The sequence below is a fragment of the Squalius cephalus genome, assembly GCF_949319135.1.
Source record: "Squalius cephalus genome assembly, chromosome: 16".
Taxonomy (NCBI): Eukaryota; Metazoa; Chordata; class Actinopteri; order Cypriniformes; family Leuciscidae; genus Squalius; species Squalius cephalus.
In genome coordinates, this window is record NC_137137.1 from 15152365 (window position 1) to 15178568 (window position 26204).

At 35.9% G+C, this 26204-nt stretch overlaps 1 protein-coding gene across 2 annotated transcripts; it reads right to left on the reverse strand.

Annotated features, from left to right (window-relative positions):
• Nucleotides 1–16: 16 nt before the first annotated feature.
• Nucleotides 17–23443, reverse strand: LOC307174032 (putative helicase mov-10-B.1). Of its 2 annotated transcripts, none has more exons than XM_079897677.1 (23): nucleotides 23223–23443; nucleotides 22112–22211; nucleotides 21630–21729; nucleotides 18232–18437; nucleotides 17901–18139; nucleotides 17049–17298; nucleotides 16806–16940; nucleotides 16495–16657; nucleotides 15474–15628; nucleotides 14752–14925; nucleotides 14516–14663; nucleotides 14193–14360; nucleotides 12047–12144; nucleotides 11856–11953; nucleotides 11654–11752; nucleotides 9523–9628; nucleotides 8261–8378; nucleotides 5218–5409; nucleotides 4259–4330; nucleotides 4037–4162; nucleotides 3820–3908; nucleotides 3614–3732; nucleotides 17–2842 (listed from the first exon to the last, which is right to left on the reverse strand). In XM_079897677.1, exons 1-23 carry the CDS (start codon nucleotides 23296–23298, stop codon nucleotides 2781–2783), a joined length of 3093 nt encoding a protein of 1030 aa, XP_079753803.1. In that variant the 5' UTR covers nucleotides 23299–23443; the 3' UTR covers nucleotides 17–2780. The 2 variants fall into 2 exon arrangements, with proteins under 2 accessions (XP_079753803.1, XP_079753804.1); XM_079897678.1 differs by lacking the exon at nucleotides 23223–23443 and adding an exon at nucleotides 22949–23008.
• Nucleotides 23444–26204: the final 2761 nt, after the last annotated feature.

A 26204-nucleotide genomic window follows, 5' to 3' on the forward strand; every position in this document is an offset into this window, starting at 1 on the left:
ACTTAAGCTTATGGTTAAACCTGCAGGGTACTTTAATGATGATAGCCTTCGCATCCATCCCACGTGTAAGGTAAATATGATAAGAAGTGTAGAAGACGATAATACTCCCAAAACAAAAGTTGCAGAATTATTTAAATAAACTTTAAACAATACGGTATACGGTTCAGAGGGACGCGCGCCACCTGTCGACCAGAGAGCAGCACTACAGATAGACGGAAGGTCAATCCTCGGGCTTGGCATATTCACAATCAAGTCTGCATATCAAGGTAAAGAAAGACTCTAGACCCAGTGAGGATTATTGCCTGGCGACAATGTCACATGACTGCCCTGCTGAAAAACAAAAACACTTAAACAAGACTGGCTGGTTTTAGAGACACCTGTCAGCTCAGGTTGGGAGACCAAAAACCGGCTTGGCCAAGGAAGGCAGACCAGGTTAGGCTTGTCTTCCCATATGCAAATGTAATATATGTACATGTATAAAATATAAACATATATGACATTTATGCCTATGTACATATATGCACACAGCTATATAGCAAACCTATTCAAAATTTGAACAATTCCATATTGACATATACATTTATCCCATACAAATGTTTATGTATGTATATTTTGACAAGTTTGACAACTACGTCTCACATATAAAATATCCATATAAGCTCTTAAGAGTAAAAACATAAATGTACATATATGGACAGATATATATGAAACCCATTAGAAATTAGAGCAATTCCATATTGACATATACATTTATCCCATGCAAATATATGTTTATGTATATTCTGACATATATGTCTCATATTTAAATATACATATATGCTCTTATAGAGTAAAAACATAAATGTACATATATGCTCAGCCATATTTGAAACCTAACTGGAAACTGGAACAATTTCATATATTGACATAAATTTATCCCATATAAATATAAATGTTCATGTATGTATAATACATATTTTTACATGTGTCTCATATATAATAAATACACATAACATATATATCTCTGTATGTGAAATATACAAATGACACACATGCATAGCACATTGTTTACATACAAGGTGGCATACATTCACTGATAAATATGTACACAGTAACACCTACTAGGAAAACATCCACAACACGAGACAACCACATGACTGACACAGAAAAACACAAGGAGAATAAAAAGGGAAGGATATGAGCAAGGAGGAAGAGCAAGCGGGGCAAATGAACCAACTTTGAATGCTTCTGAACACCATTTGTTACATATCTTTTAATACAAGTTATGGACATGTACCTACAGTGGGGCTAAAATTCAGCCCTGGGCAAATCCAGCCCATCCGGCCCATGAGTTCAACTGTGAATGTTTTGCTGGGGTTAGGACCTTAAATTGGAATAAATACATTAAATAGGGAAGAAACAAATAATGATTGACGTTATTGCATTTACTGCAAAAGCAGGTAACAAACTTAATATTTAATTTCGAGCTATGATGCCGTAATACTGCTATCAAATTATTTTAAATGCTCTTGACTTCTATTGTATGGGAAAAAATAAAAATAAAAGGTTCTCAAAATATCTTCTTTATGTTCCACAGAAGTCATACAGGTTTGGAATGACATTCGGGTGAGTAAATGATGACATTTTGGGGTGAACTATTCCTTTAACAATAACATTTGTAATGAGTTAACACTTTATTAATGTGAGACACTGATATTTATCTTTCATCGGGCTCTCATTAAATTTATTTTATTTCAATTAAAATTCATTAGAACTATTAAATATCTCATAAAACATATTTAAAGAGAAGAAAGCTTCATGCTTAATTCATTGGAGGCTTTAAAGCTGTTTATTATGCTAAAATGCTTTGTAATTGCCCCAATGAAATTAACAATAGTTATTGCGTACAATGTAGTAGGCATATCATGGTATAAAACCATGCTCCTCATTACAGGTATATGGTTTCCAAAATAAATAATAATAAACTGTAGAATTTGTAGAAGAAAAAAAAAAAAAGTGTAAACACAAGAAACTACAGGAAAACAACACGAGATACTCCATTGTATTTACTTCAGTCAAAAGTCTTTGAAATGAATTACACAATTTTTTAATGATGTGATTGATTTCATTTGCAAATTTCCAAACAAACCAATGGGAACAAAACAAAAACCATTATCACCATGAATTATTAAGCATTATTAAATGAATGCTGTATGTGTTGTCTGAAAGTTTTATGAAATAAGGCACTTCATTTTTAGTAAACAGTGATTTATCAATCATGCGTTTCATTTGCTCAAAATTGCAAAATTGCATACAAAGCCCTGAGATTAAAGGACAAGTTTGCATATTTTCAACCAGCTTTGTATTGTATGTCGATATGTAAATGAACAATGTTTACTTTTTTAATGTTACCTGCACCCAGATCTCCCCGTTTATTTGTCAGCAAACATCTGACAGCTCTAGGGCTTTTGTTAAAACTACAGTGCACTATGGGTGTTGAAGTTTCCCTATCTTTCTAGGCAAAAGGCTACAGCTCATTTTCTCTGTTTTCTCTAATCATAATGTATACATTTAAAAAAGTTCCTTTCTAGTTTCTATTGCATAGACAGACAAGTTTTATTAAAAGCATTTCTTGAGAACAATGAATTACCAATTTAATGCAATGTTTATTTATCATAGTACTGTTTTAGCTTTAAAATGAAGCTTCAAAGTTTAAGACTTTTCCAGTGTAACTTCAGAAAGGGCTGTGGCTATGCTAATGCTGACCTGAGTGGGAGGGGCTTTAATAATGACACTTCATTTTAATGTTCATGTCTCCATGCAGGATTCTCATATTGCTGGACAACACTCTCCTCTGTTTCCACTAGGGGGAGAAAGAATATGATAGTGAGCACTTGGTTTACATGATTTACTGAACATTCAATCCCAACAAAGAACAGAGATTGTCCTGAAAAAAGAGGCTGTTTTGTTTATAGTCAAAAATATAATAATGTTTCTTCAGCAGCAACTCAGCATATTTGAATGAAGGATCATGTCAAGGATCAAACTTTTAAACAGTAGTGCATTTGAACCTTGACATGATCCTTCATTCAAATATGCTGAGTTGCTGCTGAAGAAACATTATTATATTTTTGTGTAAACAGTGATAAATCTTTTTTCCATGACTCTTTGATTAATATAAAGATCAAAAGAACAGCATTTATTTGAAATAGAAATCTTTTGTAATATTATAAATGCCTTTACTGTCTCCTTTGATCGATTTCACATGTATTATTTAAAGTATTAAATTTGATATTATTAGAATTAAGTATTTATTAAAATAAATCTTAATGAACAGTAGTGTATTTGTATAACCAGTCAATAAATGGTGAGTTATGAATATGCAGTCACACTAGGACACAGGTACACAAAATTACTTCAGACACTGAATAAACATTGGAAACAGGATGTGATGTCACAATCGTGGGCCATTTAAATAAATAAATACAATACATTTACAATATTCAAATACTTCTCTTTGCAAATTCACAGATAAGAGTTCACGACACTTGAACTTAAGCGAAAGACTGCCTTGATGGAAGCAAAAGAAGTGCAAAGTCTAGTGTGACCGCACTTTAATTAAGCCATCTCTTACCTGTGGTCTCCTGGTGGATGTCTAGAGCGATCAGACGATTAACAACCTCCTCCGTTCCCTCCAAGTTGGAAATATCATATCCAGTATAACCTTTCTGCTCATTGCAGTAATTAATAAACCTACAAACACAAATGTGAAAATAAAAAAGAACTCGCAAGTCCAGAATTCAAATCATTTCATTTCATGTTAGTTGGAAGTTGACATACCTGCCCCAGGTTGTGTCTGTTTTTAGAATGATGGGGTTTCCCACAATGATCAGCAGGGCTTTTGCTCTCGTCACCGCCACATTGAATCTCTGGAAGAGAGAATGAAAGAGGTGGGCCAACTTTGTTTTCTAGACTTCGCTGTGTTGTATTGTCTACTGTGTGTGAGTGTGTGTGTGTGTGTGTGTGTGTGTGTGTGTGTGTGTGTGTGAGATGCTACCTTCTCATTCTTCAGAAATCCAATATTGAATGTTTCGTCCAAAGTGAAGTGTTCCTTGCTGCTGCGAACAGTTGACACCATGATGACTTTCCTCTCTTGGCCTTGAAACTCCTCCACGGAACCAACCTACACAACACGTACAGCAGTCATTTTCTGCTCACGTGTCCTTGACAAGGATGCGAACCGATAACAGAGTGTAGGAGTGCTCAGACTCGCACTGACCTTCAACTCATTAATTCCAATGCAGGATCTAAGTTCCCTGTCATTCCTGATGCCTTGCCTGATTTTCTCCACCTGTATAATTAAAACAATGTTGAAAAATGGTATACAATGATAAAAAAAAAAAATCAAAGTTGTTTGAATTCAAAACTTGTTTGAATAATGGGCAGCAATCTATGTGAAAAGAAAACAGCAGAAAAGGTGTGTAGATATTTCTGATTGTCCAAAAGTAGTGAAGACTAGTTACAATATATATATATATATACCGGTATATATATATATATATATATATATATATTTTTTTTTTTTTTTTTTTTTTAACTAATGCTGTTATTTTGTCACCATTATATTATCATGGTTTCCACAAAAAATGTTTGCAGCACAACTGTTTTTAACATTGCTAATAATAAGAAATGTTTTTTGAGCACCAAATCAGCATATTAGAATGATTTCTGAAGGATCATGTGACACTGAAGACATTTAAATAATATTAAAAATAGAATTTACTTAATTTTTTTGATCAAATAAATGCAGCCTTGGTGAGCAGAAGAGATTCTTTCAAACAAAAAAAACTTGTAATGTAACTTGTAAACTTGTTCAGTAATGAAGCTGAAAATTAAGCTTTGCCCTCACAGGAATAAATTACAATTTAAAATATATTAAAACAGAAAACAGTTATTTTAAATTGTATTTAAATATTTTATATTTAAAATATATTAAAATAGAAAACAGTTATTTTAAATTGTACTGAATAATATCTCACAATATTAGATTTTACTGTCGCATAAGAGACTTCTATCAAAGTCATTTAAAAAAAAACGTACTGACTGCAAACTTTTGAACGGTAGTGTATCTCTGCAAACAAAATGTCCCGAGGGTTTACTTGCTACAACAGTAGCTGCATCTTGTGTGTGGTACGCATCAGGTTTGCTGTGACTGAGCTGTTAAAAATGTATTTTCACCTGTTTCCTGTAGGGGGCGATAATACCAATCTCTTTGGGGGAGATTTTTGCAATGCCCTTCTTGGCCTGTGTCAGGAGCAGCTTCTTCAGGTAGTAAAAGATGATGTTGATTTCAGAGATGTTGAAAAAGGAGGGGCTGTTTGACTCTCTGTCATCCTTTCCAATCACTCCATGGAAAATCACTGGAAATCCCTAAAAAAAAGCAGCACAGACCAGAGTAGAATGTGTCATCTCTAGAAGGTACAAAAATCGGTGAAAGGGAAAACCGTGCTAAAATTATAAGTGAAACCCAACAAGAAGATTAAAAAGGGACGTTGTGAAATTTCCCTTATTTTCAAATCCCAATGTTTTCCCCCCAAACTACTTCAGCGGAAATCCCGCCCTGCAGCCAATTCTAAAGATTTTATTGGTCATGTGAATCACAGTACTGATTGCCTACACCAAACACTGATCCCTAAACCTACATTGTAACCTTAACCAATGAAATTAGCTGCAGGGCGGGATTTCCACTTTGCACCCAGAGGGATTTTTTTTTTATAGAAAGATTAAAAATACGGGAGAAATACAGGAAAATATTTAAACAGGATGATAGCGGGATAGCAAGGTAAAATACGGGAGAATCCCGGGAAAAACGGGAGGGTTGACAGGTATGCCTTAAGCGGCAAATGTAGCAATGAAATACAACCAAGTTCAAGAGGACCGTTATCTCAGTTTGTGGCCTTCACATTCCTTACACGAATGACTGCTGTGTGTGCAGGCATGTGTGGCCACATAACATGTAAAAAAAGTGAATGGGAGAAACTGAAATGCTCAAAATGACACATTTATAATTTATAGTTTGTTTAATCTAGTTTGCATGCACACTAACTCGACTCAATTGGGGACTAGTCTTTCCTCATTCATGTATGCCCAGAAAAGAGATTTGTGTGACACAGACTAATAATCATGCTTTGTGTCCCTGAGTTTCAGAATGAAGCAAAGGCAAGCTATATGTTTACTGAAAATATACTTGAATACTGAAAAGTTTAAAAGTCGAAATTGCACCTATGGGGGCGCTACAACTGTAAAGCCTTAAAGGAATAGTTCACTCAAAAATGAAAATTCTGCCATCATTTACTCATCTTCAAATCTGTATGATTTTTTTTCTTCTGCTGAAAACAAAAGAAGATATTTTGATGAATGTTGGTAACCAAACAGTTGATGAACCCCATTGACTTCCATAGTATTTTTTTCCCATACTATGGATGTCAAAAAAATCTGGTCAGTGGGGACTCACCAACTGTTTGGTTATTAATATTATTCAAAGTATCTTCTTTTGTGTTCAGCAGAACAAAGAAATTCATACAGGTTTGAAACAACTTGAGGGTGAGTAAATGATGACAGAATTTTCATTTTCGGGTGAACTATCCCTTTGAGTGAACATAAACAGTTGGGAAAGAAATCACATATATGTATCAATATATTGGATCAGTGCATTTGCTCTTAAAGTGACAGCAGACTACTATAAAGTACTTGCTGTTGGTAATGTGAATCAAATTATTCAACAGGTGTGGAACAATTTATGGGTGAGTAAATGATGACAGAATTTTTCATTTTCGGGTGAACTATCCCTTTAATGATGCTGCAACCATATGATCAGTGAAGTAAAAAATTAGTTTGCTTCTTCATTGGTGGATGTCCTAACATAGCATCTGTGCCCCACTCATATGCCGCAAAATTATGACTAGGTGTCAAGGAAAACTATAATTTAAATTAATTAGATATTACATATAATTTGGTAGTAAAACATAGTGTTGCACATTTTACTGGTGCAGAGAAGAGTATGTATATTTTGCAAAATATGAAACTGCTTATTATTACTTAAACAGAAGCATCACAATGACTAAATTGTGTTGTCTGTTACATAGGGACTATTGAACAGACATTTAGCAAAAAACTGAAAATCAAAAATTGTAAATAAAGCTATGTTGTAAGTGTGTCACATTGAGTAATCAAAAGTTCTACACTCACTTACTACACACAGTCTTCATGACCACTTAAACACTTAGGCCAAATACACAAAATACATCATGTACGTACTAGTGATGCGCGGGTCGTCTCATAACCCGCGGGTCGGGTTGGGGCGGGTAAAGAAATTGTCACTTTATTTGCGGGGCGGGTCATTAAAAACAAAATAAAATAAAAATATTTTAGATATAATATTTTTTTTAAAACAGCTACATAAAAACATGGCCACCAGCAGCCAATCAAATTTCTAGCTAAAAATAATAATAATAACTTTTTGCTAATAATGTTAAATCTGATTACAAAAAAACTGATATGTCTTTGTTCTAAAGATGTCAAAACCACAACACATCTATTTTTGTCTATCTATTTCTGCAGCTGTATCCTTTTACTAGGTTATACCAACCCAGCTGTTGCACAACCGTATGACATAATGGATAGTTGACTTTACCTTCCTTATCTGACTTAAACACTGCTATAGGAGGATACAAGTTTCCTGTATGAAGACATCCTATGCAAAAGCCTCTAAAAGCCACCCATGTCAAAAATGAGATAATAATATTGAGTGAATGCTCTCCGCACATAGTATACATTCATCAAATACTTTCACTTCAAACTAAATAAATCCCAGCCTCAGCCTATTCAGAAATGCTGGTACTTAGGTAGAAACCTACTGTATACATAGGAGCCTGATAAAAATGATCATATTAAAGAAAAACGTTAGACAGACTTAGAGGCTTTTGCATCTGAAGTCTTCATATTCTCTTGCCCTTGTTCCATTGTTCACTTCTTGCTCTTTGCTTCAAGGGCACTTCAGTTCTCTCTCTCTTTGAAAGATTATTATACTAAGATCTCCGATCCTAGATCTTAGACTTAGACTTTAAATTTACATCATTTATTTGAAGTAAGATTTCTTTCATTTCAATATTGTACTCCATTATTAAAAGTGACTCATATTTATTCGTCATTTATTATTACATCTCACCGCAATCATAACCTAAATGCTTTTTATCGGGCTTGTGTGTCTGGGATGTCTTACTTTTTTGGGGAGGTCCTCCCAGTAGCAGTACTGGTTAGAGCTGATCTCATCTGCACATGACAGCAACTCTCCATCATAGAACAACTCATTAGGAACCTTCAGAATGGATGGATGAGACCTGAAGAGAGAGAGAGAGAGAGAGAGAGAGAGAGAGAGAGAGAGAGAGAGAGAGAGAGAGAGAGAGAGAGAGAGAGAGAGAGAGAGAGAGAGAGAGAGAGAGAGAGAGAGAGAGAGAGAGAGAGAGAGAGAGAGAGAGAGAGAGAGAGAGAGAGAGAGAGAAATTGGTAAATAGGGAGTTAAAAAAAATATTTGTCACTTATTACAGTGGCCCTAAAACGTAATTCGGACACTGAAGTCTCATTTTAAATGTACATACAAAATATACATAAAAAAATAAATTTAAAAAGGGAAAAATGTTAAGATACTGTCAATTTTGTGGTAGACATTTTTACCCCCAAAAAAAAGGTAACACTTTATTTTACTCAGATTGGCCCTTTCCCAAAGTTTTCATATGGCATCCTGTCCTACGAAGACTTGTGACTAAATTAAGGTTTCTAGTGCCTTTTTCCATTCTACATAGCAAAAACCCAGACACACAGCAGCTTTCTCTGTTTTCCAGGTTCATTCATGGTTGGGAGTGAAATTTGTGTTCAAGGTCTTTGGCTTTCTTCTTAGTAATGGGTTGTGACTCTATCTTTGCTGAGCATAGCTCTCTGTTACTAAGCAGATAAGGTCGTCTACTACTGGCTACAAGTCAAAACTACTAAATCAATAAGACAAATGGCTCTAGGTGGTATGTGTGCCTCATTCATAACCATCTGTACTCTCTCCACACAGAGGTTTAGGAATTTTTGATCTGCAGTATACATCTTGGAAACTTTCTCTACATATATCAGAATTTTCCCCCAGACAAGTTCAAAATAGTTAGTTCAGCCTTGAGGCCTGTGTGCTTGTTCCATTTGGTTGTACTCCAAGCACGTTCCATTAGTTAATATTAATTAATGCAATAAGTAACATTAACTTACAAAGATCAATACAGTTTGTGGTTAATCTTTGTAAACTAATGTAGTTCGCTAATGTTAACAATTGAAACCTTATTGTAAAATGTTACCGTTTTATTTAACACATATTGTGTGAACATGTTTCCTCTGATGGACCCTAATTATTTAGGGCTTCCTTGAGACCAGCTAGTCAACTAGTCGGTCAGACAACTAGTCAATTCGTAGTTTTTAGATGAGGTCTCTGGATTATTCAGACTTTACCTGTAGTTTTGCAGCAGTTTGGTGACATAACGGTTGTCGTATCCTGTTGTAGTACCTTTCTGATAAAGTTCATTCTGTGTCATCAGCCTCTCCAGCAAAGAAAGACCTACAAACACATTTACAATGCAAGTTACAATAAGAATAGAGTGTTGTGAAGGAAATTTCTAATTTTAAACATACCAAACATTTCTTTTTATTGCAGGATTAACATTTATATTCTTATGCATTTTTATGCTTGCACTTGGGCCAAAGTTAGTGTATCTGAATATAACAAAAGAGGAAACAAAAGCTGTCTAGTATGTGTGTGTATATATAAACCTCATGACCCTAGCAACAAGCTGAAGTATCAAGGAATCCAAATTTGCTTTTACATAGTAACAGGAAATTATTCATACAGTCATGTGAAAAAGAAAGGACACCCTTTAGAATTTTATGGTTTTACATATCAGAAGATAATAAAAATCATCTGGTTGTTAGCAGGTCTTAAAATCAAGTAAATACAACCTCAGATGAACAACAACAAATGACATATTACACTGTGTCATTATTTATTTAACAAAAATAAAGCCATGGGTGACAAACTATGATTCAACTGCTTGTAGAGCCACTTTTAGCGGCAATAAGTTGAAGGAACCGTTTTTAGCGTAATTTTCCACCGGACAAAAATTGCGATTGTTAACTCATGATTTCTGTTCTGTGCGTCTGTGCGCACCAATCTTGCACTTCTATCTACTCCTCAACCAGACCACCTAGAGACTTTGGGTTTTCGGCATTATGTTAAGGAAGGTCTAATCTCAGGAACGCACAAAAAAAATCCAGGAAAAGATTTACTATCTCTTAGTGTTGTGATCCCATGAGGTGAGAAAATTGCGCTAAAACACTCACCGAGTTTTTATTACTTGTTTGTATGACAGTATCAGTCTCTCGCATAGTTGTGGAGGAATTTTGGCCTACTCTTTTTTACAACATTGCTTCTTTTTTACAACATTGCTTCAGTTCATTGAGGTTTGCAGGCATTTGTTTACGCACAGCTCTCTTAAGTTCCTGTCGCAACATTTCATTCGGGTTGAGGTCTGAACTTTGACTGGGCCAGTGGAACACCTTGATTCTTTTCTTTTTCAGCCATTCTGTTGTAGATTTGCTGGTGTGCTTGGGATCATTGTCCTGTTGCACGACCCAATTTCGGCCAAGCTTTAGCTGTTGGACAGATGGCCTCACGTTTGACTCTAGAGTACTTTGGTATACAGAGGAGTCCATGGTCGACTCAATGACTGCAAGGTGCCAAGGTCCTGTGGCTGTAAAACAAGCCAAAAATCATCAACCCTCCATCAGCATGACGTCTCTCAGTACTAATTGTACTGCCATGAACTTTAACATTTAACATGCTAACTGAGGCCTGTAGAGTCTGAGGTATAGTTCTTGGGTGTTTTGCGATTTCTCTAAGCATTGTACAGTCTGACCTTGAAGTGAATTTGCTGGGACGTCCACTCCTGGGAAGATTGGCAACTGTCTTGAATGTTTTCCACTTGTGAATAATCTTTCTTACTGTAGAATAATGGAATTCAAATTGTTTGGAAATGGCCTTATAACCCTTTTCAGATTGAAGGCAGCAACAATTGCTTCTCTAAGATCATTGCTGATGTCTTTCCTCCTTGGCATTGTGTTAACACACCTGAATGCTCCAGACCTGCGAACTGCCAAAACTTCTTCTATAGAGGTGATCACACTTGCTGATGATCAATTAAACAAAGATATTTGATTTGCAGCGCCTGGCTGCTACTTTCCCTTAATTTCTATGGAAGCAGTAAGGGTGTACTTAGTTTGTCACCCATGGCTATTACATTTTGGCTTTATTTTTGTTAAATAAATAATGACATGGTGTAATATGTTATGTGTTGTTGTTCATCCGAGGTTGTATTTACCTAATTTTAAGACCTACCAAGGATCAGATGATTTTTTATTATGTCCTCCTGATACATAAAACCATATAATTCAAAAGGGTGTCTTTTTGTCGCGACTGTGTGAAGAACCAATCATATTGGAGAAAAATGATGTAATGATTAACTTAAGTCAGGTGCGTAGGGGAATTCTACCACAGAGAATACTGTATGTGCATTCATTTGTATCTCACCCAGTTTGTATTTAATGGCAAAAGGAGATCTCAGGATTGGTCCCAGCTGCTTGGGATCTCCAGCCAAAACAAGCTGCCCGGTCTCTGGATTCAGCAGTCCTAAACACACCCACACAATGATTAGAATAGAGAAATACTACCACAGACTGATCTCTACTGAAAGATCTGATGGTTTTCAGTGTTATTCTGTAAAGTGTTCCACCTCCCACACTGATGATGGTCTCAGGCTCCACAGCATGTCCTGCCTCATCCACAAAGATGTGAGAAAAATGATCCACAGGAAAACCCCCACTGACCAGCCTACCAACACAGACACACATAAACACTCTTTACCTATTGACTGCTGTGTGTATGTGAGAGAGTACTGTGTTTGTATAAGATGACGCCCTTCACCTGCCTGCGGTGACTAGAGTGCTGACCAGGATCTTGAAGGACATTAGATCCTCTTTACATGGGAAAATAATCATTCCTCCTTCCACATTACTGTTGTTCTAAACACACAAAAACACAATCAACAACAACAAAACTACAAACAACTCCCTCTCTCTGTATTCCCATGACTTACTACTGAAATTATCATAATATAAGATTATTAAATATAGCACATTATTTGATAGATTTAAATTGGTTGAATATCTAAACTACTTAAATTACATTTTAATGGGTTAAAATAAAACGATGTCAAATTCTGCATACCTTTTGCTGTTATTAAAATTAAAATATGCCTTCACTGTATATTTTTTAATAATGCTGTATGCATGTCTTTTCCACCCTTTATAATGATTAGATCTCTCTGACATAATATTTAAAAGTGTGACATCAAAGTCTTTTTGAACAAGTGGTTCAAACAGAAGTAATGTTTCTTCAAAATGTTACACATTAAGTCCCATTAGTTTTTTCCAAGCACTAAAGGACATAATTGTTTTTGCGAATAACGTTGAAGGGGGTGGATTGGAAAAGTAGATTGGAATTGGAAAAGTGGATTCCAGTGGATTGGAATCCACTGCTGATGTGATGTTTTGTTTCCTTCTAAACATCACATGAGTGAATGACTTGTGAGGCTTGTGAGATTTTACTTTGTTATAAAAGTTACCAGTGTGATTACTGAAATGTTCTTTTCATGTATTCTCTAATGTCTGTATTTGATATCTGAATGCAGTAACAGTGCTTGTTCATTTAGCCAGGCGTCCAGGAATGAAGTATGGACTTCTTTAACATGTGTCATCCATATATCTGTTTCTAGTTGAAGAGTTAAGGTTACAGGGGTCAAACTATACGTGACTGATTTACATACTTGTATCTCTTTCATGTGTATTTCTCTAGAGAATAAAGTGAATATTTTCTGTACTTCTTCCTGAGGAGGGAATGTATTATCAGCATGTTTTGGTAGTTTGTCCTGATCATAGCTAGCTCAGGCTCTCTTCAACCTTGGAGAAACCTAGTGCTTTTGTGTGCGCGTTGGATGTTCTGTGCGTTAGATGTTCTGTGCAGGTCCTGTATAGGAGCTATGGGGCACTTCGGCATGCAACAACAGACCTGAAGACGCCTTTCTCCGACCTCCGAGGTCACCACAGACCTAAATCTAGGAATCGTGCGACAACTATCTTGACTAATGGCGACATGCTTTTCTATCTATCCATGTGTGGAACTTTGCTTAGACTATGTGTGTTCTTAGCCAATCAGAAACTGCAACCTGAAGCAAGGACGTAGCTTAGACCTTGGTGAAGGGTATAATTGCTGTGATCTTTGTAACTGTAAAAGGGGCGGCCTACGAACTCCTGTGTGAGTGTGTGATGAAACTACAAACTATCTTCAGTAAAACTTTTCTTCAATTTATTATAATTCTGACTCCGGGTCTTCTTTAAAACATCTGGTCCTTAACTGTTACCCCCTAACAATGTGGTGTGGTGCAAAGATAATTCCAAGTTAAGGATGCTATTGCTATTTTTGCATTATCATTTGCTTTTAATTTTTTCAATTATAACTTGAAATTCTTTAGCTGAGTTAAACTAGAAACTGAGTGATACAATCATAAAATAATAATATGTATTTATGTTAAGCTTAAATATTTATATTTGTCACAATCTCAGTCTGTGTTCCCCTGTCTTGTGTGAGGAATTTTGTTATTTCCTGTCTTGTGCCATGTTTTGTAGTTCTTTATGGTTTTTTATGTTAATTAGTCTCCCCAGGTGTCTTGTTTCCTCATCACCTTGTTAAGCTTGTTTGCCCCTGTGTATTTATAGCCCTCGTGTTTCACTTGTTACTTTGTCAGTTGTTGTATAATGGTTGCCTCTGTGATTGTCATGGTTTTATTCCTTGAATTCTGTGTTATCTGTTTAATGTGTTATTTTATCAAAAACGCTGCGTTTAGATCCATGCCACAGCCTGCTTTCTCCAGCTCGTTACAATATTTAATCCATGTGGAACTTTTTTGTTTGAGGCTTTTATTTAAAAAAATGAAAAGTTCATAACTTCCCATTTCTATTGTGTTCATTTAATTAAACCTTTAATTAATAAATCAAGTCACACAAGCACTAACCTGTAAGACTTGAGGGATTTCATTTGGATTGCGTGAACTAGCGTAGAGTCGGTATATTTTACGTGCATCAACATGTTGACTAGTGATCAACTTTTCACACAGTTGATCAGCCGCACTGTTAGAAGGAGCGCAAGCTAGGATATAGGCATCAGGTATTTTCTTCTCCACCTGAGAGATAAAAGACAGAGAGAGAGAAAGAAGCAATCACAATAGCTGTTCTGCTTATTAAGACATTGTGCATAAAGACACAATGAGATGTGATGATTTGCATGTAGGTGTGTCTGTCGGGTCTGTGTTTAGTTGAATATGATAACCAGTTTTACCTGTTTGATGGCCTCTACTATCGTGACGGTTTTACCAGTGCCAGGAGGTCCAAACACCAGGTACGGTGCCGGCTTGGACGTACCGGCCACGATGTTACACACTGCAGTTTTCTGTTCAGGGTTCTTCTCAAGCTGTTGATCAAAGAGTCTATAGACACATACACACATCCAGCTGAAATACTCCATTATGTTTCACTAAAATATGATTTAGTAGCATGGATTCAATCCAGACTGACCTCAGTGCAGGTTTAGACACAGGGGTCACAGTCCTTGAACCCACGGGGAACAGCACATCTCTGAGGTTGTGCTGGACCGCCATGTGTACAGCTCTGTGTTGCAGTTTTGATGGGAGACGATTCACTGTGAACTCCACACGGAACTTCATATTATCTATGAAATCGTCAAGCAGCCTTTACACATAAAACACACACACACACACACACACACACACATATACACACAAAGTTTAAGTGGTTATAAACAAATATGCAAAATGAGACCAAATTAACACTCTAATATGCTGATTTGCTGCTCAGTAAACATTTCTTATTATCAATGTTGGCTTAATGTTTTTGTTGGAAACTGATACACTTTTTTAGGATTCTTTTATGAATAGAAAGTTCAAAACAACAGCATTTATCTAAAATAGAAATCTTTTGTAACATTAGAAATGGCTTTACTGCGATCAATTTTATGCAACCTTGCTGAACAAAAGTTTAAAAAAAAAACTTTTAGTATTCAAAAATGTGTTTTGTTACCCTAAATGTATATAGGTTGGTCAGTTTTGAATGTTCTGTTTTATATAATTTATAAGACATGGGCAGAATATGATGATATATCTTTCTCATTTTGAGGTTAATTTGGGAAAAACAAAGCCTTGAGTCTTGTAATTTTTAAGTGTGACCCTTTAAAATACTCTTTAGTTTAAAGGCTTATATAAACTCCTCATACTTCATACCTTCTGGAGAAGCCCAGTTTGACTTGATCCAGTTCCACTCTGTGGACGTAGCCCTTGTATTTGGTCACAGTTGAGAAATTGACCTCCTCACTCTTGGTAAGAAGCAGGTGATCTCCCCTCAGGACTGATGGCCTGTTCTCTGATACACCAGGGAGCTTTAACACATAAAATACACAAACAGACCTCAAAACGGCATCACTTTCAAACAAATATAAAAGTACATACTACTTAAAGGGACAGTTCACCCCAATATGATATGTATCATGTTGCTCCAAAACCATTTGCTGTTTTTTCTTTTTTTTTTCTTTGTAGTCCATTTAATATCTTCAGTGCCAGTGGAGTTGAAAATTATCAGCGAAAAACAAATTAAATTTTGAGTAAATACATTTGAGTAAATAATGATAGAATTTTCAATTTTGGATGTACTGTCCCTTAAAGAGCCGTGTACAAGTCATCTAGGCTTTTGGGTCTCTGTATGAGTCCAACACTAGTCTCAGGCTCAGACGTCATTCCCATGCCCGTCTGATGGATAAAGCACACAAAAATGGAAAACAATTCGGGAGTTTTGAAGTCATCATCTGATTGGTTGAATTCTAAACTATTTCCGGGAGACGTGTGTGTCACATTCTTTAACAGTCTGCCTGGAAACAACGCCGTTGTGACGCCAAATCCCCTCATGGAAGAAGAAAGACGTTGTGTTCGCAACTGTGAAATTGAGTGTTTATCAGGATCAACTAAACGCTGGATTTTCTACATTTTGTGAAGTTAAGTCTCTTTTAAAAGATGTCCAAGAGTTTTTCACCTCAGTCTGTTATGTAAGGACATCGACATTACATTTTCACGCCCCTAAACATGACGATGAACAAAACAAACTGTGATTGGTTGCTTAACATGCTTCAGACGGCCTCTGAGTGGTCCTTGGCCAATGATAGCTGCTATGGAGTCCTTCTGCCGTCAGTCTGAAGGTCTAACAAACACAATCACATGCTTTATTAACAGACAGAAAGAAGCTGCCACTCACCTCTAAGACCAGCAGTCGTCTGTTCTCGTGGTCCTTCACCATGGACACATCATCTTTGTTATATCTCTTAATGTCCAGACGCATCTGATCCTCCTCCAGGTACAACAGTAAATCAAAGCGCTTATCGTAGTTCAGAAAATCCAGATCACTCTCAAGTAGTGACCTACAAACCACCAAAAGTACAGAGAAAACAGTTACAATGGCTTTTACTATACATGCTCATGCAGGGAGCTGATTATGTACCATTCAGGGACTAGTAACAGGTCTCAGATCAACTGTAAAATGCACAATTGGAGCTTAAGACCACTAACTTTTGTTCCTGGAGCTGTGTTCTGCCACTCGGGAAAGGACGGTTGACTTTCAGGTTCTCAACTAAGTCACAGATGTAAGAAGGAAGACGGTAAGGCTCCAGTGGCAGCACAAATGTCAAAAAGCTTTGGGTAGAACTGCAAAAGAGAGAAGAAAACATGCAAATGATTGATTTCTGTACAAATAAACACAGGGGAAAACAGAAAAGTGTATATAATTCCTAAAAAGAGGGATTTTTCTCTCACCTCTCGGGTGGAATGCCCTCATCTATGTTGCACCTCCTTGGCTCATAGGTCTCAAGCCTTTGATGTCTAAATGGTGCTGTAGGACCCAGTAGTGCTGTAAGCTCAGACCTGTGCTCTGCCTCAATGAAGCGCACAATGTGGAAAGGACGGGTGGCGACCAGGATATTTTTCTTAAACTCAAATGCCAGAATGGCTGAATGAACTCCCATATCATCTGATTCGAATTTCAAGGTCACCTCATACTTTTCACCTTTAAAAAATGAGAGCGAGAGTGAGAGCGAGAGAGAGAGTGAGAGAGAGAGAGAGAGAGAGAGAGAGAGAGAGAGATAGAGAGAGAGAGAGAGAGAGAGAGAGAGAGAGAGAGAGGTTGGGTTCAAACCTGTTCAAATTAAAAGCTGTGTCTGAAATCACATACTGTATAGTAGACACGACATATGGACCATTGACAAAAAATACATTCTATATAGTAAGAAAGTGTGTAATATGAATGTTAATCTGGATGTACTACATCCACCATGCATCTTGACTGTCATGTGACCCTATGGCGTCAGTTTAGTTGCTTCACTGCCATTCACAAATCCTCTTCCAGGGCATCACAGGATAGTAAAGTGCACATTAGATGAACACTTCAGAATCTCGCCAGACATCAAGGTACTTTTCGCCTACTGTTTTATCTGAATTCAGACATACTACTCAGCTCACAAACTGTTTTTCTGCCTATATATGATATGAAAGTAGGCATATTTGGAAGCAGGAAAAGTCAGACTAGCAAGCTACAATACCAATGTATCCCCTCAAAAAAACACCAACACCAGTTTCCCTTGTATTGCTGTACAGTTTGGTTGCACTCACATGGCTCCAGACGGAGTGGATTGTTGCGTGTGACTTTCCTGCTGTCTTCCAGAGTGAAACACTTCACCCAGTGAAGAGCAGTGTAGTAAGTGAAATACACGGCCTCTTCACCCGTGTTCTCCACAAACAGCTTCAGCTCATAAACTTCTGTCCGCTCCACACACAACTGGATCTTGCCATCCTCTATTTGCAGCTGTGAGAACACCCGCACCCCATTCTTATCAGCTATATACAAAGGCCTGGGAAAGAAAAAGGGCAGCAACACTGTTTTGATATTTCGATGTATTTTCAGAGAATGGTTTCTATCCACTGTTCAAAGAGGCCAGTTCACCTCTCTGTACTTTTCAGTCGGCGTAGGATGTCTTTTGCCAGTTTTCTCCTGCCTCTCACTCCACTCTCTGGCCCTGGCACTGATGGTGGGTCAGGACCCTGCGCACTAGCGGGAGGTGGTGAGCTACCATTACTCACAGGGGGAGTAGCTTGGTATTGCTGTCTGCGATGGGGTCTGCCCCATTGATCATGTGACCTCGTTCGGACCTAGAAATTCCACAATAGGGTGTCAGTCTTTGGCCATTCTCAGTAACACATTACATTGTAACAGGGCTCAACAGTTATGATATAACAATAACAGTATTTTTTTTTTTTTGGCAGGTCCAGTGTTTCAGATTTTTGATGAGTTTCGGTAATTGAAATTAAGAAATAAAATAAAATATAAATATTATATGAAATAGGCAATGTTAACTTAATCTTGAACGACATCATAAAAGTTGCTTTGGTAACTAAAAGAAATAAATAAGTTGAAGCTAAAGTTCTAAAATGAAACTAAAACTGAAATAAACACAAATTAAAGTTAAATGGAAATGACAATATATCAAAAATAATAAAAATGACAAAAGCATATCAAAATGACTAAAAAAGTACAATTAAAATTGGAAAATAACTAATTCAATATTATAAAATACTGATAGTAGGCTATAATAAATATATTCTGTAAACAATGTATTTTTATTAGGGCTGTCTAACGCGTTAAGCATGCGATTAATTTTTGTCCAGTTTAACGCGTTAAAATGTTTAACGCAATTAACGCAGCATCCGTTATTTTGTGTCATCCTTCGGCTAGATTTACATTATATGATCACACTCTTATTAATGCAAATGCTTTTAAACTATTCAAGCGCGACAAAACAAAAGAGACCGCACTGTCTGTGAATGTCCTGTCTATGTGACACACACTGAAAGACGCGCGCCAGTATCGTGTACTGACAGCGCGCCAGAATACAGTTCTCTTTCGTGCTGGTACGAACAATAACACACACATTTATGCCAAAATGTCCGTTTTGTCGAGTATCCTCATAACATAAGAGCAGTCTTAAATGAGTTAAATAAAGTCTTAAATAAACGTAAAGAGTTGTGAGAGAATGTGACGTGTATGAGATCCACGTCATGTGCAGCAGCGGCTGGTTTTAAAGAGACAGCAGCCAATAAAGCTTTCTGTCAGTAAACTTAATCAAAGAACAAAGGAACAGAGAAAATTACTCACTGCTCTTGACCAAATCAATTTTGTAGCTTTAATAAAGATTAGTCTAGGCTATATTTAATCTATAATTTATGCCGTGCAGACTGTCTGATAACTTAATTCTATTTCTGTATTGTTCTGTATATGTTAGACAGGAAGGGCACAGGTAAATATGACATTTATTATAAGTTCACTCAAATTTAAAGTTGTTATATTTTTTTAAGCCTAATAAATGTTAAAAAACAAAACAAATTGATAGATCTCAGTTACACTGTAATGTTGAATGGCTATAATTAGGCTAATTGTTTAAAATTGGGGGAAAAAAAATATTTTTATCCAGACATCAATAGTTGTATTAGTATCAGTGATACTGACCTTCATTCATAAAAGGATGTCATTAAACAAGTATTTAAAATACACTGTCTTTATGTTGTCTCTACATTAATTTGGAATGTAAAAACTGTGAAATTACTACATTATAAAATATATAAACTAAATATAAACCTATAAAAACGTAAGTGTTTTTAATTGCGATTAATCATAGAAAAAAAATTAATCAAGTTACATTTTTTTAATCAATTGACAGCACTCTTTTATATTTGCTAGAAATGTTTATTTTTCATTAAATATTAAAATTCACACACAAAAAAATTCACAAATGTAAAATTGTCAGCGGCAACCCAGCAAATGCAAGTGACTGTAGCATCAAATGTCTCACACTTGCCCCACACTAGCAGGCCTTGTATAACCAGCTCATTTATAACAGAACTATCTGATCATATTTAATTGCAGGATTATAAATTCGCCAGATTCGATAAGCCATTAATCACAGTTTCATGTTAGTCATGACCAGTTCGTTTTTCAGGTATTATATTTTTAATTATTAAAAACAATAACTCATGCTAGTTGCTTTTCAGTGTGTGTAAATCCTACATTATGCGGAAAAGATGAGATGAGGAAAGATGAGAAAAAAAAAATGTCTGTGATGGGTAGGTTTAGGGGATAGAATATACAGTTTGTATAAAATGTGTATGTAAAGTCCCCATAAAACATGAAAACACAACAGCTTAGTGCATGCTGTGTATTTCTCTTTTACTGTGTCCTTCTCCAAAGATTCCTCAAAGACAATTAGCATGACTATTTCTCATGAGGCATCGTTGACCTTGTCTGAAATGGCAGAGTGGAGATTGGTGTGGTTTTCTCATTTTATTATTAACATTCAGCAGAGAGGTTTATGCCCAGGAAGTGCTGTCTTGATTTACTCTTTTTTTTCTTCTTTTTTTTTTTTGTCTACACTCCCACCTTTTTTCATAAAAATTAATTAGCTTGAGTAATAAATTGCAGTGCTAGCGCATCCTAGCATATGATAGTTGTCTTGAATTGATGCAAGACACTGAAATGATGCTGTTTTATGAAAGTATGGCATAATAATCTACATAAAAAATGGCACCTATTGTATAGAAGGTGTCAAATAACAATACAGAAACAATTATAGGCTAGCTAAAAATATGTTTTAAAATAAGCTGTGGCATCAAAAAATAAATAAATCACCAACCAGACAAAGCAAGAATCTGACCAAAAACTGCATAGAGTTGCATAACATCTGCTGCATGTAGAGAGTCCTCATAATAGTAATCCTATACTTTGTTCATCAATAGCATCATATTTGTAATTTGCATGGTATTTTAACAACTTCTCATATCAGAAATTTGCCAGAACTGATTTACTGGTATTTTACTGGTATCCCTTTTCACACATGATATCTAAATGCTAATTATACCCTTAATGTAAAAACTGCACGGGGTTATAGATGACTCAGTGTTAAGTGCATCTGGTTAAAGCGGTGTACCATCAGCTGATCAAGATAATACTGATCAAAGGTTTCAGTTTGATGAAAATGAAACTCTTGCAGCTTCAAATTCAGACACATTTGTTTTGCTTTCCAAAAAAATGTATATTAGTATTACTGTTACAAACTATTATATATATATATATATATATATATATATATATATATATATATATATATATATATATATAGCCTATATAAAAAAAACAAAAAATAAAAAAAACACACACACACACAAAAACACAATTTAGCCTATACAGAAATACAAGCATACTGCCATTGACAACAGAAATCCCTCTTAGTGGACATCAACGATAGAATTACAAATTGTCAGCCAGTGGAAAGTAAAAAAGAGGTTTCTTACATTTGGGTTAAAGTAAACATCTGATCTGGTGACACGCGCTTTTCTGTATATTCTCATTGCATAGAGAACTGAAGAGAAGTTTGGGTCTCTGACTCCATCCCTGTGGATAAAAATGTGTTAAATAAATAAATATATGTGTGTTTGTTTCACTATTGCCTCATCGTTCTGTCCACTCGTTTTATTTGTCACTAATTGCGGTCATTTTATTTTCACGGTTTTCAGTATCGGTAAATACAAAGTGAACACTGCAGGTTGAAACTTTAATTTTACATAAATAAAGCAAGAATTTAAACGTGTAATTTAACTTCTGAAGAAAGAAAAAGTTGTCAATGTTTTTTTACACTGTATCCAATGATGCACTTCCTCTTTAAACACGTTTGAATAAATTGCAAATAGGGCCTATCGATCATTTCAGTGAACGTAAGTGTACTTAATATAAGCAATAAATTAAACAAATAAATTAAAACATGTCAAATGATTACCTGTCTCGGAACTCTTCATTGTAGGCTGTTTTGAGAGTGGTTCTATCAGTAATGGCTCTCCTGTTGCATTCCACCAGCCACTCTATAAAGTCCAATCCAACTGCACACAAATCAGCTTTAGAAATCTTTTTCTGTACCATGTTTCTTGCCGTTGGTCCCGTGAGCTGAGCTCTGTGGTAATGTGCGTCAGTTATGATGATACACACTGGCTTTAAAATGAAAGCGCTGCTGTTTCAGCGGAAGCAGTAAGAACGGAGGAAACGAAACTGATGTATTACGGTAGGTTTGTTCTTCTACAATGAAAACATAAAATATACACTTCCTTTACTTTTGATAAAGAGAGATCCTCCAGGAAATGTCCAAAGCGCTAGTAGGAAAAAATTAAAGGAGCACAAAGGCACATTATTATAAGAAACTCTATTCAGGTGCTCGGAGAGGTTAAAGTGCGCTCTCTGGTGGTCAGAGGGAGCAGGTGCTACAAATATACACCAATTCTTGAAAAGTGTTGCAGTTGCAAATGGCGCTTAATATGACAAAATGATTTGAATTGTGTAAATTTGACAAACAAAATTTTATAATTTGAGTTGAAAAATTAGAAAACGGCTTGAATATTAGATTTCTAATATTCTAATAATAGGAGAGAGTGGGGCACAACCTAACACATTTTGGATTTGGCTCAATTATTAAAAAAATTATTAGATTAATCTTTTTTTTTTTTTTTTTTTTTTTACACAAGCACATCTCTGCTACAAATTAACACTTGAGTTTTTTTTCTAGGACATACCATGTTCGTACAGTTGCACTGAAAGTGACAAAAGTGCAAATGTTACAACTTACCCCACATGCAGGGTTAATTGTAACAGACAGAGGGGTTAGTTGTAACACTTGTGTGTAGCCTAACACACATAATATTCATTATGACTAATAGTCTGAATGACAGTTAATGCGTGAACGTTAGGCCTATTATATACCCAAGGCAATGCATTATTCTTTCCTTTTTGTATTAGTGTTTAAAATATTTAATTTACTACTAATTATATTGATTTATATCTTATTTATTTATTTTATTTTTTACTTACTGGGCGACCATACAGCTACCGCGATGTCTTACCTGGAGATTCAACCAGATAACAAAATATGTCTGGAAACGACACCTCCGGCCATTTGGTTGGTTCATTGACCCTCATTTTTCTACTCTTAATATTAAATCAAAAAACGACTGAACGAATGATACACGGATTCTCTTGAACCACCACCACGTTTGCGAGAGAAAACTAGCCTACAGCCAAAATGCTCCGTTCGACTTTTCTGAGATCCTCTACTCTTCCCTGTGGATGACCTGTGACCTACTTTCTGTACGATCTGAATTTTGCGCGAATTTCTTCTTCATCTTGAAAACTTGAATCAGTATTTTTTTTAAACTGAATATTTGCAGTCTAAGAATTTAGAACAAAAAAATAATAATAAAAAAATAGCTGTTTGAAAATACATGTCTATAAAATTCAACCATAAAAACATTTGAATTCGTTAAATTTCAAATGTTCAATATTCGTTTAAAGAAATCAAATTCAGAACTATTTAAAATTGCACATAATATTGAATTTTGTTAGATTACACTTGTCAATAATTCAAATTTACACAATTCAAATTCAAATCATTTTGTCATATTATAATCTCCATATAGCAGGGTGTAGGCTATTTCATTTATATTGTCAATTTTACTTTTGCTTATAAAAAGGAATTCAGCCAATTATGTAATATATTATACAGGACAGGTAAGTGTTTCACACAGGCCCAAACAGTTAGGCTAACTTGATTAAAAGACAACACCTTTTAATCTCTTTTTTTTTTTAACTGACAAGAGTAATTTGTTCATGAGGGCTACTCTGGTATAGAGCTGGTAAGTCCCGCCCCATCCGCTAACCCCGCTGGACCTCTAGGTTGAAAAATCGTCAATGCAAGTGAATGGGAGAAAATAATTATTTTCTGGTCCCGTTTGAATTGTGCCATGAATGTGAACATATGTTGTCTGTGAATATTTTATATAATCTTTAGTGTGAAGAATGCTACAATTTAGCGGGTAGAAGTTTGATACGGTTAGACTTTGTGTGAGAGCACTTTGTGGACTACAATTCTTCGCTGCTTTCGACGCGTTTGAAACGTCACCACCATTCTCACACGGACACTAGCTCACGGATCCCGCTAAACATGGCTGTGTCTTTGGTGCACTTCACCGCCTTCTTTCAGGGAGAGGACAAAATCGTTGAGGTTGGCGAAAACCACGGGTAAGTCAACTTTATGGGGTGACGTCACATAGGCGACATGTAGTCTTTCTCGTTATGTCTTTTCCACAACTGCTAGCCGAAGAATCATACCATATACTGTCAAACTCGTAACATGAAAGATTATATAAAAAATTCACAGACAACATATGTTCACATTCATGGCACAATTCAAACGGGACCAGAAAATAATTATTTTCTCCCATTCACTTGCATTGACGATTTTTCAACCTAGAGGTCCAGCGGGGTTTTACGGAAGGGGCGGGACTTACCAGCTCTATAGCGTAGCATTGTTTGTTTGTTTTTGCGTGTAGCCCAGGGACAAAGATGTTCTTATTGCATTCCATTTGCAGACTAGAAACAGGTAAAATATCATTTTATTTTAAAGGGGTGGTATAATGCCCTTTTAACACGATGTAAAATAAGCCTTTGATGTCCCCAGAGTGTGTATGTGAAGTTTTAGCTCAAAATACCCCACAGATATTTTTATAAAGCATGTTAAAATTGTCACTTTTTGAGGGTGAGCAAAAACGCACCGTTGTTGTGTCTGTCCCTTTAAATGCAAATGAGCTGCTGCTCCCCGCACCAGAGGGCGGAGCTTCAAGAGCTCGTGACCTTTTACCTCACACAGACATGCACTGAAAATTTCTAAAACTTTTAGCCTTTTATGTTCAAACCGGTGTCAGACAAAGATGGAGAGACTCAAGAAGAAGTGACAACATGTAGACAACATTTCTGAATGGTTAGTTGATGAATTTATGTAGCTTATGTGTAGTTATCTTCTAGTCATTGATTAGCATATTCTGTCTTGATAATCTATAAATCGTGTTCCGGGGCCGGGGTTTATGTACATTTTAGGGTTGGGGATGAATGTCATGTAGTCCCTACTTAAATTAAATAAATAAATAGTCCCTACCAGCCGTTTGTTGTAGTCCTTAAAAAGCAATTTCTTTAAAAGAAAATATCTCCCTTTGCTTTGAAATATGTGTGTTGTAACTTTGCAGATGTTGTTTATGCTCAAACAGCAACATTACACACTAACTAAAGTTAGAAAAGTGAAATCATTATCAACCACCCCTTTTAAAATACATTGCATGTCTATGATCTTGTGTGGTAGGCTTAGAAAACAATTAAATTTTAAATTTTTATTTAAAATAAATACATTTTTAAAATATGTCTGTATAGCGAGGTAAATAGTATATGTTTTTTGCATATTATTATATAAATAAAATGTATTTTTAAACGCAGCTGGCATGACCGTAGTCATGTGGCATGTGGAGTTCTTAGGCCCCGTTTCACAGACAAGGCTTAGATTAAGCCAGGATTAAGCCTTAGTTCAGTTAGGACATTTAAGTATCTTTTATAAATGTGCCTTAGAATAAAACATTACTGTAGTGAGCATCTTGAGACAAAACAATGGCATTGATTTAAGATATGTCAGAGCAAGTGTCTTTCAGTAAAAACTGCTCAAACATGCATTTAGTCTGGGACTAGCTTAAAGGGGTCATGAACTGGATTGTTTTATTATTTTATAATGTTGCCTGGGGTGCCCTTATAATGTTAGTATGATTTTTACATCAAAAATTGTCATAATTTATAAATAAAAGCCATTTTTCCAAGCCTGATTTCAGCCTCAGGTTTGAACGCTCCGTTTTAAGGGGCGTGTCTGCTGTGAGACTGCAGTGCAATCGCCCACTGCTGTGATTGGCTGACATGCTTGCATATGAAATAGCTAGTATTACATGAACTCTCTCGAAAACTTTTACTTCGTTTTTACTATTACAGCTATCGAGATAACAATCGTGAAAAGT